This window comes from Aphelocoma coerulescens, chromosome 2 (genome assembly GCF_041296385.1).
Source record: "Aphelocoma coerulescens isolate FSJ_1873_10779 chromosome 2, UR_Acoe_1.0, whole genome shotgun sequence".
Classification (NCBI taxonomy): Eukaryota; Metazoa; Chordata; class Aves; order Passeriformes; family Corvidae; genus Aphelocoma; species Aphelocoma coerulescens.
The window spans coordinates 3,558,207-3,578,694 of record NC_091015.1 but is presented as its reverse complement, the minus strand read 5'-3'; the positions used below and the strand labels follow the sequence as shown (position 1 = coordinate 3,578,694).

At 41.7% G+C, this 20,488-nt stretch overlaps 1 protein-coding gene across 1 annotated transcript; it reads left to right on the top strand.

Moving 5' to 3' along the window:
- The first annotated feature begins 242 nt into the window (after positions 1–242).
- On the top strand, positions 243–18,577 carry AQP1 (aquaporin 1 (Colton blood group)). The gene is made up of 4 exons (XM_069006296.1): positions 243–744; positions 14,820–14,984; positions 15,108–15,188; positions 16,676–18,577. The coding sequence occupies exons 1-4, from the start codon at positions 355–357 to the stop codon at positions 16,853–16,855; spliced, it is 816 nt and encodes a 271-aa protein (XP_068862397.1). The 5' UTR covers positions 243–354; the 3' UTR covers positions 16,856–18,577.
- The last annotated feature ends 1,911 nt before the right edge of the window (positions 18,578–20,488 follow it).

The following is a 20,488-nucleotide window of genomic DNA, read 5'->3' as shown; positions in this document are numbered from 1 at the left end:
CTAAAGATTTTTCCAAGAGTTTTAAAAAGCCTCTTAAAAAAAGCGGCAGAGATCGAACGCTGTTAAGGGAGGGGAGAAAAAAAAAAAAAAAAAAAAAAAAGGAAGAAAAAACTTTGGCAGGCAAACAGTGTCTTACATCAATCTAGCAGTCAGCATCTATGTAGATGTTCTTTCCTCCTTTTGTGCAACACCCCTTCCCTCCTACAGACCACCCAAAGCCCTATAAATAATCCAAGGACTGTATTTTTCCTCCAGATTTCTCTTCAGACCTCAAAGGAAAAATATCAGGCAAAGGAAGGGAGAGAGGGAGAAGGGAAAGTGAGGAGGGGAGAGAGAAAGAGAGAAAGAGGGAAGATGGCTAGTGAATTCAAAAAGAAAATGTTCTGGAGGGCAGTGGTGGCTGAGTTCCTGGCCATGAGCCTTTTTATTTTTATCAGCATTGGCTCAGCTCTGGGCTTCAACTTCCCCGTGGTGGCCAACAAAACATCAACGAGGTCTCAGGACAACGTGAAGGTGTCGCTGGCTTTTGGGTTATCCATCGCTACCATGGCTCAGAGCGTGGGCCACATCAGCGGGGCACACCTGAACCCGGCTGTCACCCTGGGGCTGCTGCTCAGCTGCCAGATCAGCATCTTCAAGGCGCTCATGTACATCCTCGCCCAGTGCCTGGGGGCAGTGGTGGCCACAGCCATTCTCTCGGGAGTCACCTCCTCTCTCCCAGGAAACTCCCTGGGGCTTAATGCTGTAAGTAGAAACTTTTAATTCCCCCTTTCTTTTATTTATTTATTTTTTTTTTTAGTAGAAATGTAGCACTTGTAATCTACTAAAGATGTGGGTGTGCTGTTGGTGCTGGTGACCTTGGGCAGCTGGCTGTTTATTGTAGCAGAGAATCCAGTCCTGATTGATAACCAGGATGTCACAGGGATGGTCCTTCCTCCCCACCCCTGTTTTGGAGTTTTAGGACGTTCTGGTCGTGATCAGTTTTGCTCATGTTCAGTTTTGTATATCCAAGTTGCTGAAAGGTGGATTTGACACCAGTTTAACACTGGCAGTTTCATGACCTTTCATGGTTCAGAGGGTCTCTAAGGTGCCATGCTGATTAATGTGCATATACCAGTGTTGTTTTGGCTTCTGTGAGTGTGGTTCGTTTTCACTACTTAATTAATGGTTTGTGTATCCTGGTGATGGCTGCGATGAAAACCCATGGGAGCAGAGAGAGATGTGTAGCAAGAGAAATCCCATCCCCAAAGGTGCAAGCAGCACCTGTTGCATTAGGCAGAGTGCTCAGATCCTGCCTGACAGAATCCCAGTGGCCCTTTCTGTGCATTTCTGGGCAAAAACTGGACAAATCCTGAATTCTCAGGTGGAAACTGGAGGAAGGTGTGAGGCAGCTACAGGTAACTGGGGTGCAGGTTCCAGCTCTCTCCCAGCCACATCATGTTCACATCATACTGCCTAAAAACTGCCTGGCCACAACTCCTCCTCCTCAAAATGTCATTTTGCTGTTGTTGTTGCAGCATAATAGGAGAAAAAAAAGGATAAATACACTTTTGAACTTGAAACCATCCCACTGTCCGAGGCAGTGCTACAGCCACTAAAGGACACACAGTGCTGTAAATGGAAGTTCCTTCTGGTCACTTATTCAACCTGATCTCTTAAGAACAAGTATTTCACGTATTTTCTGTGGTCCCTTTCTTGCAGAATATTCCTGACTGCAGTTTGTGAATTGATCTAATTTGAAATCTCCTGCCCATTTGAAGTCACAAGGGTATTTGGTACATAAAGCTGCAAATGCAACATCTCTTCTGAAATAATTTAGGCAAATTAGCAATATGGTTTTGTATACTGTAATTTGACATTAGAGTATTTTCAGAACATGAGTCAGATTTTCAAAACAGAATAAAATCTGATATTAAGGTGATTCCTGGGCAGCTCAGTATCATCCACCCTCATGTCACTCTGTGAGTTGGCTGCTCACCTCCCTCTCTCCTGGTGCCTGAAGCTATTCCATCCTGCCAGCACTTTGGAAATTTTAATGGCTTGACTCAAAACATTTTGGGGAAGAGGAGCAAATAATTTTATTGACTCCAGAAGGCTCTGGCTGCAAGTGTGATACGTGATCTTTTCCTCTGAAACCACTGACAGAGGGAACAGCTCAACCGCATGGGACAGGGTGTCTGCCCAAGTGGTTTCCTCGAGAGGTCCAACTGCCATTAAACACGGGAGGTCTGGTTTTGGTAGCACTTAAGCTTGCTTTTTCCCTTTTGCTTCCATAAAATCCTGATGACTGGTTCCTTCCCCTAACCAAAAGCCCTAAAATTGGTCATGTATGAAGGGGGGTGAAGGTCTTTTTGCCCCTCGGTCAGTAGCTCCCCAAGCTACAAAGGCAAAAGCAGGCAGGGTTAAGTCTCCATGATATAAATTTTACAAATCGATCTGCAATTTCTGTGCAGTTTCTAAAAGCTCTGGTCTCACAGTCGTTGGACAATATTCAGAATTTCGTTTCTTTTCTCTTTCACATCCAGCTATAAATGTTCTGGCCGGAGGAGCAGTGGGGAGACTCCCCTGGGGACAGGGAGGGCAGCAGCTGTTCTTCTCCCTTGCAAGAAAGAACTAGAGAGGAAAGGAAAGGCAAGCAAATCCATTCATTTCCCAGTGACAAGCCTGGAGTGCCTGGGGAGGGGAGGGTCAAGGGGAAGCTGGGTCTGAGCCCGAGGCAGGGGGGAGCAGCAGCAGCAGAGGGGTTGTGCTTGTGCAGAGCCCATCTCGATGGGGCACATCCTGAAACCACAGCTCAGCACCAAGGTGCCTCTTTCAGCAAAGAGCTGACAAGGAGAAACCACAGGGTTGCTTTTAAGTTATGGCTTTTAACCTGAGGACAAGGAGGGGAGGCTCAGAACTGGCATCCCTGCCAGCTGCGCTGTCTTCTGGCCCTTCTTGTGGATAACAAGGTATGGATTCCCTGCTAAGAAAAGGAATAGAAAGAAAGAATAGAAAGTGCTGCTTGTTTGACAAGGGTGGGAAGAAGGTCTGGATGTGTGGGGCTCTGTCCTCTGTTCTGACCCTGCTGTGTTCTTGGAGAGGTGTCTTTTGCAGGAAAATGTGGTGGAGGCAGTGTAATGGAGTGAGTGGCCATCCAGTGTTCCCAGTGGATACTGGGTGGGGTTGCATGCCTGAACTTGGATTTATCCTGCCTGGCTGCAGGTCCTACACTGAGGGAGCAAGCTGAGAACCCATTTCCACTGGCTCCTCTCTAACCTGCAGAGAGTGAGAGACAAAGAGAGGCACTTCAGCCTCTAGATCTGTTGAGTTGCCCCCAGAGACACCCAGCTCCTCTTTGCTTTGCTGAGGCTCCAGGCTTGGGAGCCTCTGCTAATTATCCAAAATTCAGTGGGATAAATCTGTGTCTTTCTCATTGCCCAAAGGGAAAAAAGGAAACACAAGCACATGAGGCACAACACCCGGCCATGGACAGTACAAGGCTGAGGAGAAAGAACGGAGACTGAAAATGCAGGATGCTCCTTTAACATGTTCAGCATTAAGGTCTGGTTTACACTAAGACAAGGAAACCAGTCACACATTAGGATTTTGATCCAAACCTTGCTTAAGTCAACAGATATATTTTTAGTTACTTTGGCTGGTCCTGAGTAAGACATTTTGGACAACACTCAGAGATGTATTTAGATTACTGAATCCTTTAAAGACACTTAACTTCCAATATATTTTAGTAGTGGTGTGGGTTCCAAAGTAAAAACTTTGAGAATTGGAGAAGCTGGAAGAAGAGTATGCAGTGTGTTTGCTCTTCTAAAAATTTAAATATTTTTCCTTACATCATCTTGTATCTTTTTTTGGAAGCTGGATTACTACATGTTACAAATTTCCATTAGGTAAAGCTGTAAGAATAGAGAATACCAGATTCAAAATGCACTCATCTGCCAGCAGAGCTGGCTATTGTCTGGTGAGGACAGATCTGGAGCTTGGATAATGGAACAAACTACTCAGCACAGGCAGTTAATGACCAACAAAGTGCTGGAGCAGGAAAGAGGGGTGGAAGGAGGCTTCTGTGCTGTAAGGTAACACAATATTTGCTGTTAAACAATGTTTATCTGGAGAACTTTTATCAAACTTTTAAAAACATGCTGGGAAAAATTCTTTAGCTCAGGTTATTTTATATCTTTATCCTTATCTATCTATCTCTTTATCTATCTATCTATCTATCTATCTATCTATCTATCTAAAATAACCTGAGCTAAAGATCGATATAGATATGTGTAAATAATTAGAATTTTGTGACAAATCCAGACACTGGTTCACAATTTTCATAATTTCATAGTATCTGTATTTTGGCATACTGATGAGAGTGTCACGAAATGTGTCCCCTAAGTCTCGGGGCTATAATTTGGCAACTATTTGAAAACTCTGTCTCTGAGTTCATGATGAAAGATATTATTTTAAAAATTGTAAGTGGATCAAAAATCGTAGGCAAGAAAAACAGACCTGAAGGTAACGTTGCTCGGGTAGATAAAGGGAAAAGAAAAACAATCAAGAATAACAAATAGGAGGGCTTGGGTTTAGAAAACACCCAGTGGACTGATAAACGTTGTTTGTGTAACTAAAGAGCTTTCTGGAAAAGCCAGAAGAGATCTGTGGTCAGTGGATTCAGAGGTCATTTTAAGACAGGTGAATATTCACATGGATACTATTCCTGGAGTATGGAAAGTTACTTGTTGCTGGAACACCCTTCGGATTTCGGCGGTGACGGGCTGTGTCTCTGCCACTGCTGCTCTGTGGGGCTTCCCTAATCAGGATCATCTGTGGCAGGACTGGTGCACACAGGGGGGCAATGTCCTTTGGGGATAAACACCCAGTGTCCAGCTCCAGATTTCTCAAGGACAGGGAAAAAGGAGGCCTTCGCTGTCTTTGATTCTTCATACCAGGGCAGTATCTGCTGCTTTGAGGCAACTTCCAACCTCTCCAAAATCACACCACAGAACCATAATCATGGGATGGTTCGGGTTGGAAAACACCTTAAAGATCAGCCAGTTCCACCCCCTGCCATGGGCAGGGACACCTTCCACGAGACCAGGTTGCTTCAAGCCTCGTCCAACTTGGCCTTGGAGACTTCCAGGGATGGGAATGAGTCCTCTTTCCATAGCTACTCCCACTCAGCTGGACTGTGATCCAGCAGCAACAGAGCAACTTGGAACCTCAGTGCTGGAGATTTTAATTTTTTTCCTTCACTGTCTACATGTCCCCAGCTCCAGCCTTATTCTGCTACCTGGGGAAGGCAAACAATCTCTTGCCTCCAGGAGAGTGGAGTATAGAATATGATAAGATATATGGATCCTTATCTTCTGCAGATGATCTTATCTCTAGGGCATCAGTGCTGGTGAATTTTCTCCCAACAAATGCACTTCCAGTGCAGACATAATGTTGCACCAGCACTGGGAATTCCCTTTCATGTAGTTGAGACCTGTTGCACCTTTTAATGGTGTTCGTGGGTCAGCACTGAAGTTTTTATCCTGATACTCCCCTTTGGATGTTTCCCATCCTTTAGAAACTTATCTCAGAGGGGATTCCCGATGGGAGTCACCACCCTCCCCACATTTGGTCCACACCAGTGGTCTTCTCACCATGGGGAGCAGGACTTGCCTGGTTACCATGGATGAGTCAGTGTTTGCCTTGTGATTTCCTTGTCTCCTCGTGCCCGCGCCCTACGAGCCCGTTCTCCAACCTCCAATTAAACAAAGCCGGCTTGAGTTGGAAGAACATCCAAAATAAACTGAGAGCTTGACAGTGTGAGGGGACAATTGAGTAAGTGATGCTGCTTTTCCTCTGAGTCACTGTGGAAAATTGCAGTTCCAGAGGTGCTGCTGGATGGACGAGACATGCAGCTGAGTTCCTGACCTTTAGGGCTTATTGAAAAATCCTTGGATGCCTTTTTTTATTTTCAATACAGATTATATACTGTGCCTTTCTCAAGTCTAGGGCAGTGAGGAGCTTCATTCTTCCTGTCTCTGCCCTTTGCCCTGCCTGTTTTTGATCCAGTTTAGGCTTCTCCTGCCAATCTTGCCTCAGCTGGGACATCTCTGGGCTTGAGCACTCGAACTTTCACAAGGGATCAGAAGCTGCTGCATTTTGAAAATGAGCAAAATGGTTCCGGTACATGACATTAATCTGGGATTTTTATTTCTTAACAAAGACTGTCACAACAATAGCTCATTGTTCACTGTCAGTTTTTGCAGCAGAGGGCTTTTAAAGCTTGCCAGCATTGTATTGAGAGGCCCCAGGCAGGGCAGGTGGGACACAGGAAAGGCACCTGCTCAAAACTGGCCACGGTCTTGGCCTGTTTCCAATGAGTTCACACAGTGACAGCAGAAACATCTGGGCTGAGACATAAACCTGATGGTTATCACCCATCCCGCGGAGAATTTGGGGCTATGGCTTTAATCCTTATCTCAGATCTCAGAGCTTATTAGCTGATTTCCATTTCCACAAAGATTTGCTTAGCGCCTCTCTGATAATAGAGCTGTATCCCGGGATTTTGGCAGGGAGCACGGCGGGATGCAGCAGCAAGGCCATTTCTGGCACAAGGAGAGGCCCTTGGTGCTCATCCTCCTGCAGTCCAGTCCTTTTGTGCTAGAACAGAGGAGATCAGAGTGGGTTTTGTGCCAGCGGATCCAAGGATGACTATTTGGAAAATGCTCTGCAGGCCTCAAACTAAAGGTTCTCTTCATTTATTTCTACTTAGAAATGGTAGAAATTCCTGGAAGGGGTGCACAGGGGGGTTTAAAACAACAAGGTGCCATAGATCTAAAAACACTATTAATTTGGTAGATTAGCTAATACTGCAATGCAAGTGGAATCATGTTGGGATTTTCAGAGAATGATTTTTTTCTCTTCTGTCAAACTAAGCAGGATTAAGTACTAATTATAAGTAAAATTCATTTTGCCACCACCCTTCCTGAGTGGTGAATAAATAGTTAAAATTGGTTTCCTTTCCATAGCACTGGATGACCTATGCCAAATATATTTGGTTGTTTGGTGTGTATGTGTGTGCACACCCCCAAACACACACATCAGAGACAGATGGACAGAAAGAGTCTTCAGATGAGATAAGCCCAAATTTCAATTTTTAATTTAAATTAATTGGAAAGCTTTAAAAAATATCTATTAGTAGGTGTTGGTTCCAAACCAAGATCTGGCATGGGAAGAACAACAGCCTGAGAACAAATGGTAATTTTCACAGCAAGAGAATGAATATTGTGGATCAATTCTGGTTAAATCTATGAAATTATAAGAAAAAAAACATGTAAGTTTTTTGTAGCAGGGCTCACGGGTTTTACCAGATAATGTGAACCTTTAGGGAGTAAAGAATACATTTCTTTAAAAAGAGAATCCTAAAAAATACCACTATTTGGGCTGTATAGATATTTTTAAGAGAAGCATTTTTAAAGCAAGGATAGCAAAGCACATCACAAGTACTACAGGAAGAAAAGACAGCCCTTGAAAAATTTCCTGTTTGTCTCCAAAGGAAATTGCCTGTTTTCTTTAGGGCAGTAGTACATTTTTGCTTATTTGTCCATTCTCCAGCTTAATCGAGAGAATTCAACAACAGAGAGGTCTTTACCTGGTACCACAATTGTCTCCTGGAGGTTTTCCTGGCCTGGCTGGGAGCACTTTGCAGCCCTGGGTATTTATTAATGTGTAACCTGATGGGAAAATGCTGATTTTCCTGGCATCCAGAGCCGGTGCTGGTGTTTGACTGCTGCAGCTTCATTGAAGCTGAGGAGATCTGAGGCTGAGGCACAACAACAACCTGTTAAATCAAATATACAGGGCTTGACAGGCATCCTGCAGGAAACTATAAACAGCAGGAGGGCAAAAATGTGGCCTAAGAGCTCTGCAAGACATAACTCATAGACTAGAAAGGAGTAAAGAAATCGTCTGTGTGCTTCCCTGGACGAGGACTGTGCATCCCCTCTCTAGGAACCACTGGGAGGTGTCCCTAAAACTAAACTTTTCCAGGATCTCGAGACTAATTTTGTGCCAAGTGGAGTCAATGAATGCTTTCAGAGCAGAACTGTGGCACGTTTCCTTCCACATATACACACACAACTCCTCCTGAAGGCACTGGTGACTCTATTTGGAATGGGTAAGGTCAGGTTTGGCCCCTTTTCCTTCCTTTGTTAGGACTTCTTGCTTGATGAACAAGGTGGAGAAATGAAGGAGCTGGAATTGTTCCCCCAATTCCTGAAATGCATTGCACAGGCTCAGAGCTGGTTTTTAACTCCATGGAAATGCCAAGTCTTCAATGCTGTGCACAAGACTGACTGCATGAACTGACTCAGACTCTGAAAGTCTGAAAACTTCACAGTTTTTTCTAGAAATAGAAAATGAATATTGTCTGGGTGAAATTGCCAACAACCGTACTGTGAGGTTTGTGCAAATCCAGTTGTTATTCCAGTAACAACATAGAAAGGAAGATCCAGTTAGGCTCAAATTTCAGATATCCCCAAAATTCCCCACTGAAACACTATCTCCTACTGGGCTGGTAATACAGGAGATAATAAACAGCTCTGTGGTATAAACGAGTGCTTCAACTGTTACAGAAAATTAACTATTTGCTTGGGTTTGGCTGGGCAAAGAAAAAAAATACAGAACCTCACAATTCCTCATCCTCTGAATAGAAGTTGTTTGTTTCTCAGCAGCAATATTTAACAAAAAAAAAAAAAAAAAATTCCCCAAAGCAACTTTCCCAGAGGCACATCAAAAAGCAAAAATGTAAATAAAAGAATTGTCTGTCTCTGACCAGCTGTGCTAAATGCAAGTCCTGTAGAAGAACTGAGTTTTAGTGCCTGTCTTCGTCTGACATACAAATTTTATGTGTTCTGGTTTAACACAATAATCATTCTCTCTTTCTCTCCATGGCACTGTGACACAAACCCCTGGATAATTTCTCCTCGGCCTGCAGAGAGGGTGGGAGGAGAGAGCTTAGCCTTGTTCCTGGAGGGTGTCTGCTGTCCAAGGAACGGAAAATATGATTTCTGCTTTGGGAATTGAATGAGTCCCCTTTAGAGCTCTTAAGGTTGTATTTATAGGAAGGATAATCTAGCAGAGGACAATATGTTTTGTCCCCAGGTTCTGCTGAATGCTTCCATTGTTGATGTAGGATACGATCCAAAGCTAATTCATAAGCAGCTTCTGAGTGCTCCTGTCGTGTAATTTTAAGTGAAACTTTTTAGATCTTTTCCTGTCTCTCCTTACTAAAGAAATGAGACTTTTGTACTCCCTGAATCCCTAGCACTCAAATAATGGGTATAGAAACATCCATTGCAGAGTGATACCATTAAATAGCAAGGCTAGAAGTGACTGTAGTTAAACAGCTGGGGATGAAGTCTCTGAATCAACTCTGACTATCAGTCAAGGGAAGGTTTATAGCTATGGAGATGGGGCATAGACTTCGAGGAGAATAAAGATATCAATAGGGAAGTCATCAAGTTCTTTTCATGACCAAGTTGGAGCTGAAAGAGTGAGAAAAGTCAAACAAAATGACAGGCAAGGCAGTGGGATGTGGTTTGGAGGGGAGTAGGGAGATGAATTTCTGAGATTACATTTGTAGAATATCCCATTAAAGAACTTTGCCAGCTAAACACTTAAATGATAGCTAGTTGGCATAAAGAAGAATGATTAATATTTCATGAGAGGGGATGAAGAAGAGAGAATAAACCATCTAAACTATTGTGAAGAGTTTTCCTTCTTCAGTAAAAGAAGGAAAGTCAAAGACAGGAAATTTTAAGCTTTAAGAAGAAAATGCTGTAAACCAGCAAGAATTTACTTGAATAAAATGCTAATTTTAAGAAAAATGTCTGCCATGGCAGAGAAAAGGTAATAATTTAGGTAGGATGGTCAGGATATGCAAGGAAGAGAAGTTCCAGCCATTAAAAGTGCTGTGGCTTAATTTTTCTCCCTCAAAACCACAGCAGCCAGCAGGGCTTGCACTGGTGTTTCATAAGAATGGGGAAAGCTGACATTCCCCTGCTAGAAAACAGACTTCTGCAATTCCAGAGGCCTCTCTTTTTTTCTGGAACAATGAGAAACGAATCCCTGTTGTATTAAAGGAAGCTGGGCCCTGGAAGCTCCAATCCAGCACTAAGGGTTTGTTGGATGAGATGGAGCTCAGCACCACGTGGTGAAACCACCTTGCATAACAAAGTGTCTTATCCATGTAAGGGGAAACAGGTTTGAACTTGATATACTTTCACTCGTAATGGGAAAAATATGAAGCCTCTAGAGAAGTACACAGTGGGGTTTACCTTGGGCCAGTTTAATTTCCTGTCCCCATTTCTCATCTGAAGGCGGACAACTCATAAATATCCTGTCCTAAAAAAAAAAAAAAAATTAAAAAAAAAAAATCAAAAGGAAAGAAAACGTACCATTAATTTGCCCAAATTATTGCTGTGGGAGTCAGTCAGCTAAACATGGCAGTTAAGGGCATTTCTGGGAAACAAATTCCTTAGTTCCCATCTCCTGTCTGATGTTATGGAGAGCTGGAAGCGATGTGGCCACTGCCCATTTCCTAAGACAAAAAGCAGATGTTCCTCTCTACTAATTGCTCTCATGTTCGTGTCTAGATAATGCTTTTGGGGGTTTAACACTCCTCATTCAAATGTCTCTTGAGTCACTGTGCCTTTAGTGCTTCCTTAGTTTCCATTCAGCTGCATCTCAGGAGTTTTCTGGATAAGATGTGATTTCTGTACATTTACTGAATCCCAGTTGATTTTTATTCCATGACTTTTTTCAGATTCACAGTGAACTGGGGGGAAAAATATTAATCATGGGATTGTGAAGGTTGAAAATGGTGGAATTCAGCTCACAGAAGGCTAGACCTCCCTTGGGGTGTCTACATGTAGGCTTCTGCTTCTTGTCTGGGAGTTGTGATAGTCGAAGGGGAATTACTCACTGCAAGCTAATGCAGCCAAGATTGATTCAGCTGATCAGATAAATGTGTCCACAGATAGCTCTCACATCTTGCCAGTAACTCAGCCCATTTCTTGTGTGTGTTTCTGGTGCTTCTTCTGTCAAAACACTGACTTAGAAATGAAGTTTAGTGAAATTATTCATGTGAACAAAAAAGGAAAAGAAGTCTGTGCAGACTCTCTTGGAGATTAATATGGGCTTGTGTGTTTCATTTAATCCCTTAGAGCATGTTTGGCTCCTCAAAGCACTGAATCCACTCCTCAAGTCTCCCAAGTCTGAAGCATGAAAAGCTCAGGGAGTGACTCTGACGCTCTCTGCCCTCTGACATTTTTTCTGTTACTTTAATGAGGATTATTGGACTGACATGAGAAGATGTCAAAGATTTCTGAGCAGATGCATCAGATGCAATGCAGTTTCAGCCCACATACCCTGTGCAGCTGGTAAGAGGTACCAGTGCAGGGAAAAAGGCATTGCAGTGTGGGTATAGGTCACTGGAAAGGGCCCCCTTCACCCCAACACTGCAGTAGAGGTGGCTGTGTCTTGTTTCAAGGCATTATTCTGTTTATTTAGGAACCAGAGACATTGGTCACCTTGAGTTCTGGATATTCTCAGTAGCAGAATGCCAGACGTTAAGACCAACTGTTGATTTTCAGTCAGGTCTCTAATGAGGGGTAGTTCTTCCTGCTAGATTCAGGTTAAGCTTTAGACAACCCTGAAGCTTCTGGAGCCTGGTATTCTACAAAATATTCAACAAAAGCTTTCCTTAAGAAACCTGAATAGCATACAGAAAATACTGTAAGGAAAGGACAACAAACTCATGTTGGTGGTGTCTCCCTGCTTCTGTCAAGAGCTTAAACCATTAGATTCAAAAGGTGTAAAATGTTCTCTGGGTAACACTTGCTAATCCTCTGTGAATAAGGATTACAGGAGTATAAATATGCACGTATACATGTACATTTTAACTTGACACAAGGGAATGTACCTTCCTACTCCCTTTCTAAAGCTTTTTCTGGGGTGTGGCTGGGATGGTGAACACTGGGTGTTGTTCTGTGTGTACCATGGATGACCCAGGCTGCTGCTGCAGTGATAATTTAGCTCTGATAAGGAGGCAAATGAATACTCTGTTATCCTGCACTTACACACTTCAGATCCAAAGGCCACAGCAAGGCAGGACGTCCAAGGTTTGCCTGGGTTTGTCCCATTTTGGAACATGGCCCAGAGTCCTTGCTCTCACCGTGGAATCTTAATGTTCCTGGCAGGCTGTGTAAAATTACCCAGCTAGAGGAAAGCAAAAGGTTTCCTATGATATTTCCAGGTTTTCTTTGATTCCACACAGCCCATCAATAAGTGTTGATTAGCAGGGAGAATGACCTCAAGTCACGTCAGCTGTAGGATGTGTTTTTCCTGGAGGGAAAGGAAGAATATGACTTCCGCCCCTTGAAGATAAGGATTATCACAGGTTTTTAAAGAATAATTTTGTTCTTATTGTCTTTTGCCTTTTTGTAGAAGCCCTTCAAGTGGAGGGAAAGCCTACTGGTTGGCCAGTGTTTAATCTTTTAAAATGTCAAGGCTTTGTCAAATGCTAACATTGATGCGTCAGACCTCAGCTCTGTGTTCTCTGGAGCTGGATTACTATAGAAAAGAATTTAGTTTCTTCTTACCTGCTTTTGGGCATGTGCACATCAGTCACTCATTTGCTAAGACACCTAGCTTTTAAGTTTGGCCAGTTGGCCTTCCAAATGTAAGAAGATTTTCCAGAGAGTGTGTACTTCAGATTCTTAATTTGTTTTCGATATCAAGGAAATGCATTGGAAGTCTAATTTGTTGAGAGGGACAAATCCCACTGTTTCTACGGTGAAAAAAAAAGTGTTTATTTTTGAAACTTACAAAAGCAATAGAATATTAATTCAGAGATATCAAGCATGAAGATTTGCATCATGCAACTTTCAGTGCATCTCATATGGATGTATTTATGTCAGACTCATACTTCTCACATGTAAGTCCTAATAATGATGAAGGTTCATTAATGGATTTCAGTTTCTACTCTATGGATGCTGAAGGAACAAAAATACCCATCCTTTCAACAAGAATTCCCTTCTATTTGTGGATAAACTGCTTCCAACTCAGAGGATACCACTCCTGCATATTAAAGAGCAGGATATAAAAATACATTATTAGCATTTCAGATAAGCAGGATTTAGAAATCAGATTTATGTCAACTAAAACTCATGACTGTTTTTTCAGTGCTTTGGAATCAGATATCATGCTACATTGTTACAGAGAAGAAACAAGAAATGTGAATAGCACACGTGGAAAGTGAAATAGTTATGTTTTAAGGTTATTCAAATATTAGCTTTGGGGAAATTAGGGCATAAACCACAAAATCAGATTAATAGCAGGATTTCCCATAGTTTCATTGTTCTGGACAGGTCAGAATAACATGGAATTGTGTTTTTTGCCATGTATGACCCAGCAATTTTTAATGCAGGGGCTCTGACAGATGTGATAACCTACAGATAGCACAAATGAAAAAAAGTTTTGCAGAGTTTGCTCCCTACTCTGAGTCACATTCTCAGTTCTTTGGCCTGTGGCCAAGCTCATGTTTCATCCCATCCATGGAAGTGAGTTATTTCTACTTAATGTCAAGTTATTCAGCTCAGTAACAGACTTGCCTTGACTTAACGAAGACATCGCTGAATACAGCAATCAAAAGCAGAACCCAAAACTTGTTATATCAAATGCTTTAGCTCCATGGTTTCTTGCTAGGCCCAAGTTTTTAGCAGTACTCCTGAAATAGGACAGCATTTCTGCACTGTAATGTCCATTTATTTGAATCACCATGGTTTCAATATGTTCTACAGCATTTACAAGAAACTGCTGATTTCGTGACTAATGATACCATTGGAATATTTATGTCTGACAGTTTGAGTTTTTCTAGACAATCTACTTTACTTCAGTAGGAAATTGAAGCACTCGTCCCATCAGCCCCTTGGGATTCCTTAACTGGGGCTTTTTTTTATGTACCTCAAAGAAGTCGAATGAGATTTAGTTTGAGTCTAAGACACCAAAAAGTAGTTTACCTGTGAGTTAGGTGTCTAAGCTCTTTGTAGTCAAATGAGATCTATAAAAAAAACCAAAACAGAGCTTTCAAATGATCACCTACATTTCATCCTGTGAATGGATGTCATCTCCACTGACTACATCCATTATCTGTGCAAATTAGAGACACAATGCCTAAATATTGCGTACCTAGAGATGTTTTAGGTACTTTTGGTCTTCTGTCACATCTACCAGTCCCACATGAACTCCGTGGACATGTCAGGATATTTCATGTGGCATTAGAGGCATTTTTTCAGGCAATTAATTCACAGTATAGGTGGAATATTATTATCTTAATATTAATGTGGAAATACCTGAAGCAATGAGTGACTGTCCTAAGGCACCACAGTTCACTTCTGGAAAAGTAAACTCTGCTGAAGGCAACTCTCTGGCTCATTTGTTTCTCACATGTAGATCAATTACACTGTCATTGTGTCCAGTGGCTGAGTGTTCACTTTGGCTGGAAGCAGCAACCACTCAACCACGTTGGATCACCAAAAAAAGCTGCTTATGCCTCGGCTTGAGTACAGCAGGGAGTGTTTCAAAGCTAATTTTTATTCAATTTTTTTCTCTTTCTTCCTATATTTTCCCCCTGTTAAGCAAAAGGAACCCCAGGGGGGGAAATAGATGTGCAGGTCTGTGTTTTTCTATTGAGGAAATAGATGACTGCAGAACTTTGTTACACCAGTCGAAGTCAGGTGGAAATATGAAGTGACATTTCCCTTCTTGTCTCCATGCAGCTTTCAGAGGGAATCAATGCAGGCCAAGGGCTGGGTATTGAAATCATTGCCACCTTCCAGCTGGTGCTGTGTGTCCTGGCCACCACAGACCGGAGAAGGAACGACGTCTCGGGATCGGCACCTTTGGCCATTGGTCTCTCCGTTGCCTTGGGACATCTTCTTGCTGTAAGTGTTAGCCCTCACAGTTTGTATCTGCCATGCCCCAACTCGGGGTGGGCCAGTGAAGGCAGGGAGATGATGGGGAAGCTTCATCAGTGCCTCACCTCTGCTCCTCTTTCCACCTCCTAGATTGATTACACCGGCTGTGGAATTAACCCAGCCAGATCTTTTGGCTCAGCGCTCATCGCCAACAACTTTGAAAATCACTGGGTAAGTTGAGTAAATTTGTTTAGCTTACAAGAGGCTCTGAATACACATAACCTACAAGATCAGAAACATTTGAACACTTATCACTAGTGTTCAAGTCAGTGAGTTGGTGTTTCCATTTCATTTAACAGAGAATATTCTCCTTTCAAGTCCTGAACAGCCTCAGGCAAACAGAAAGTCCTCAGGCTCATGCAGTCTCTGTGCTCAAAGTAATACAGTAGATTTTCTTTGGTTATTCCCCTTTATATTTCTTTATTTCAAACATTTTAAAAGTTTAAGCCTTATTACACAGAATCCTGTATTGTGAATTTATTGTTTAATCTAAGTTTGTGAAGTGCTACTGTTTAATCTGGTAAAACCCAATTTAGAAAGATTCTTACGCAGGTTTATAAACTGAAATGGATCATCCAATATTTAAGAGCTAATAAAATGTTCAGTGTCTTAAAGCTGAGTGTCTGCTTATGTGTTTGCAAGGATAAGGGCTCTGGAAACACTATAAATTTTAGATTATTCCCTGTATTTAAATGTGGTTAAAATGAAGAACTTCACAAAAATTTACTTATTTCACCAAAGCTCAATAAATGCTGATATAAAAGTTGTAAATGAGCATGTGTTCTTGAATATGTATAAAATGAGGCTTGTTCCAGCTCTCCTACTCTCAGTTTTGGCAGCCAGTTGCATAGGCACAAGTGGAAATTTAATGGTAATACAATGGGGTTGTGAAAATTTTGGATATGGATTCCATTTTAATTTAAAGAGTAAAACACAAACGGAGGACACTGGGGAAATTTTGGCAGTACCTCCCACTTGAACATTATTATTAGGCCACTAAGGGGAAGTAACTAAGTGAGGAGCTGGTGTTTCAGAATTTAATAGGAAAATTATTATCCTTTGTAGAGACAGAAGAAGATAGAGGTAATAATTTGTGTTAAACTACTGATACTGCCGAATAAAAGAAAGAGTTTTCAGACTCAGTAGCACTTTGGCCATGCAAAGCCTTCAATATCACCTGTTATTTCTAACAAAAATCAGTCTGTCTACTAAAACCCTTTTATTACTTCTGCTTCTAAACTTCAATTTTCTTAAGTGGTTAGGCCAGTTCAATTACAGCAATATCACCAGCTAAGCAACATCTAGTATTAGATCCTCATTAACTACTACTTTCATATTCACCTTTTACTGGAAATTAACTGGAAAATAGCATCTAATGGCCTGTGGTTTTAGAAATTATGCTCCCCTGCCCACTCTATCTGGAGTAGCAGAGATGTTTTAGCCGTAAAAGACTGATTTTAAACATCACAACTTGGCAACACAGTCACAGTTATTCACCTCTGGGTCTATCACCAATTCATGGTGAGAAATTCCTGGTTTTATGCCATGTGGTTAAGAAGACATTCAGGTGGATAGGCTGCAAATTTCATGGTGAGAATCCTCAGAGGATCTTCAAATGCCAGAAATACCTGATGCAATAACTTGGACCTGTATTTCAGATCTTCTGGGTTGGCCCAATCATTGGAGGAGCAAGTGCTGCCCTGATTTACGACTTCATCCTGGCACCCAGAACCAGCGACCTCACCGACCGCATGAAGGTGTGGACCAGTGGCCAAGTAGAAGAGTATGACCTGGAAGGGGATGATATGAACTCCCGGGTTGAAATGAAGCCAAAATAAAGAAGGGCATGGAGAGTGGGAAAAAAAAAAAGGCAAAAAAAAAAGCAGCACATTGGTTTCCGAAGATTTTATCAGTGTTATAGACTCTTTGCAAACCAGCAAGCAGTACCTTGTTTTTTTAATTCAATACAGTTTTCCTTTTTTTTTTTTTTTGCCCCCATATCTTCATAACATTTTTTATATCTGGGGTTTTTCAATTACAGAGTCTTCAGGTCAAGAAGTCGTGACCTAAATAAATTGGGCTGAAGTTTAACCCCTCTCTTGCTACCACCCAATTTTGAGGTGTATTTAGTGTGGGGGGTTCTCCAATCACATCACTCAGTAATGATAAGTAGTTCAAATGAGCAGTCTGTTTCCTGAAAGAATAGATACTGAGGACAGAGAACCATCTGTACCAATAATGAGGGGCCTTACACCTGAGAAAACAGTATTTATACAAAAATGTAAGGCTGGAATCTAATGCCAGCAACAAATGGGGAAAAAAACAATCTCAAATCAGTGTCCAAAAGCTCCTTTTGGAAGGAAAGGCTATTAAAAATTAGTTGTTACATAGAATTAACCATCATTTCCTAAATGATCGATCACCTTTGAGAAAGAGGGCCAGAAAAGCAGGGTAAGAATTTCCAGAGTCACAGGATCTTTCAGCTTTCTAGTGTTTCATTCTCCCTCAACCTGCATCCAGCTGATTGTGAGGGGAGAATACACGTGACAAAAGATATATAGATATATTAATTCGTGGGAAGTAATAGCTAGAAGTCAAATTGGAGAGTAGTAATAACAATGACAACAAGAACAACGTGGTGCCAATGTGTAAACAGGATCTGATTGTTCCTGTGGCTACTCTGCTTTTGTACACTTTCTGTAATTTATCTGTGTGATTTAAAGGAAAACAAGGAGCAAAGAAGTCCCCTTTCTCTCTGACCCCATTCTAATTGCCAGCGCTGTGGCATTCAGGGACCACAAATAGATGTACACACAGTATATTTTCTAATGAGGGACAAATACATACATACCTGGAAGTCCATTTTGGGGGTGGTTGCTTTGTTTTTATATATATATATATATATAAATGTTTATATATATGTTTTATACAGAAAGCCTAGTATACTGTTTTGTAAGAAAATAAGAGCATAAAGACACATGGAAAGAATTGGAGCAGTACTTAGAGAAATAAACGACACTGGAAATGAGAAAGAAATTTAACACTCTAAATGACGTGGAAGATTATTTTCTGTTTTCATTTGTGTGTGTGTGTGCTACTTATGATTTCCTGAGTAACCCAAACCATTACCTGGTCTTACCTACTAACTATAGAATATAGTCAAAGCAGATCCATGCTGATATACTTGTTCTGCACTAAAGAGTTTCCCATAAGAAATGAGGCCCAGAGGAACTATCAGAAAATCAGCACATTCCAGCATTCAGAAAAACCCCCCAGAGGTAATGGGATGGATTCTCCTCTCTGAGAGACAGTGTGGGACTGGGAGTTGAGGTAGGATTGGCATAGGAATCCCTATGGGCTGGATCATTTCATCAAATTGAGCAGATGTACAATGAAAAAAAGAATAAAAAGGAAAATCACCAGCAAAATAAAACAGAATATATTTTATCTCTCTTGTCTACATTTGGTGTGCTATCCCGTGTATTGCCTATGTACATAGAGCATGATTGGATTTTGGGGTGGTTTAAAAATAAACAAAATCAGTTGTGCTAACATACAAACTGTTCATGATTCTTCATTTTTAATTTGCCATGTAATGCAATTTCATTTTCTGCACCATTCTTCATGTGCCCACCTGTAAGACTGAGCCAATTTCTGCTTTTCCACTCTTCACTTGATGCTGCCATTTAGGGAAAGGAATATTTGTTTTTATGGCAGGCAAAGCAGGCCCTCACCTGCATGTGAACTCTTCCAAATTATACTTAGAAATGAAGCAGAGTACCAGGACCTTGTGACCACTTTCTAGAATATCTTTCTAACTTTACCTGCTGTTTTCCCACTGCCTCCATTGACTCCAAATTAACCCTTTTTGCCTTAAAGAGTCTCTGAGCCAGAACACTTGCAGAACTCACCCACAGTAAATAGTTTGTTTTGATAAGCTTGAGGTAACTTAAGAGTTAGTGGTGTAGAAAATGTGAGATTCACAATTTTTTCCCTTAGTCTACACTTTGCAAAGAGCTTGGCTTATTTTTTTATGCTTTGACATCCAAAACTGTGAAGACAAACAACACTTGTCTTTCCATTTGGGGTGTAATAGGACTGTGCCATGTTGGCTGCTTTAGCTTATGAGCACTAAAGAATAAATAAAAGATTAAAGAGGTACAATATTTATTTCACTAGTGAAGAAATAAACAAAAAAACCCCAAATCAAAGTAAACAAATAGTGATTTGCTGCTGTATTTTGTAGAATCAGAATCATTGAAAGCTTTGTGTTGGAAGGGACTTTAAAGATCATCTATTTCTGATCTCGTGCCGTGGGCAGGGGCTCTTTCCAGTAGATCCTGTATTCACAGTGATAATGTTAAACCAATTTTCAGTAAAGCTCTTAAGAAAATTAAATGAAAAAAAAGGATTTAAGGTGAATTCCAGTCTTAAACCTCTCCCTTCTTCTTAAAGAAGAAAAAGCTTAATGGTATATTTTAAAGTGCTTTTGTAGTACTTAGACCCTGAACTGAGAGCAGGAATTCAGGCCATGGCTGCTAATGGTTCCCCCACTCCTGACACAAATGGTTTGACTTTGTGCTAGACAAGCACCCTTCAAAGTTATCATCAGCTCATTAAAATAGTTGAAACATACCCAGCAGGGGAATTAAAGGCATGAAGCAGCAAATATCAAAACCTGCTAACAAATGTCAAGTGGGCAAATGTGATCACCCAGAAACTCAACAAAATGTCCCTGACAAAGCAAGCCTGGGACACGGTTGTTCAAACAGCTCCTGTGATGTATGCACTGAGAGCTCCTGATCCATGGACTAATGGGGGTTGTCTGTGCCCTGGTGACTCCCGGGCACATCACACATTCTAACAGGAAAAGGCCATAGAATCCTAGAATGGTTTGGATTGGAAGGGAACTTAAACATCATCTAGTTCCAAACCCTAGGAACACCTAGGGACACCTTCCACTATCCCAGGTTGCTCCAATCCCCATCCAGTTTGGCCTTTGACACTTCTGGGGATGGGGCAGCCACAGCTTCACTGGGAAACCTGTGCCAGGGCCTCACTCCCTAAGATGATAAAGGGTGGATGCTTCCCTAGATTATCCAGGTCTTACCATGGTCCATCCACTTACCATGGTCTCAATACCACGCATCAGGTACCCCACAGCATCCCAAATACCTACACTGTCTGTAAAGGAAAAAGCACAAGGAAATATTCCCAAGTCCAGGAACATGAGGTCAGTGCCTGTACGGGCCGTCCCAAGTCTCCCAAACGTTTCCTGGGCACAGCTGACCAGTGCAAAGATGATCCATTTTGCTTTGTCCAAGGACCATTGTCATCCCAGGGGTGTGCAGGTGTTCTCACTCTGTGGTTTGCACAAGTGACAAGGCATCCTCTGCTCACTGGATGTTCCAGCACAAGACAATTTGCAAGAAGGCTGAGGAAGGCGCTTTGGATTCATGACTGAGAAACCC

What these genes read in the sequence shown, in the direction of transcription:
- AQP1 (XM_069006296.1), top strand. Translation starts at nt 355, where the DNA reads ATGGCTAGTGAATTCAAAAAGAAAATGTTCTGGAGGGCAGTGGTGGCT. An exon ending in ACTCCCTGGGGCTTAATGCT is followed by an intron (nt 745 to 14,819) that starts GTAAGTAGAAAC and finishes GTCTCCATGCAG; the next exon opens with CTTTCAGAGGGAATCAATGC. An exon ending in ACAACTTTGAAAATCACTGG is followed by an intron (nt 15,189 to 16,675) that starts GTAAGTTGAGTA and finishes CCTGTATTTCAG; the next exon opens with ATCTTCTGGGTTGGCCCAAT.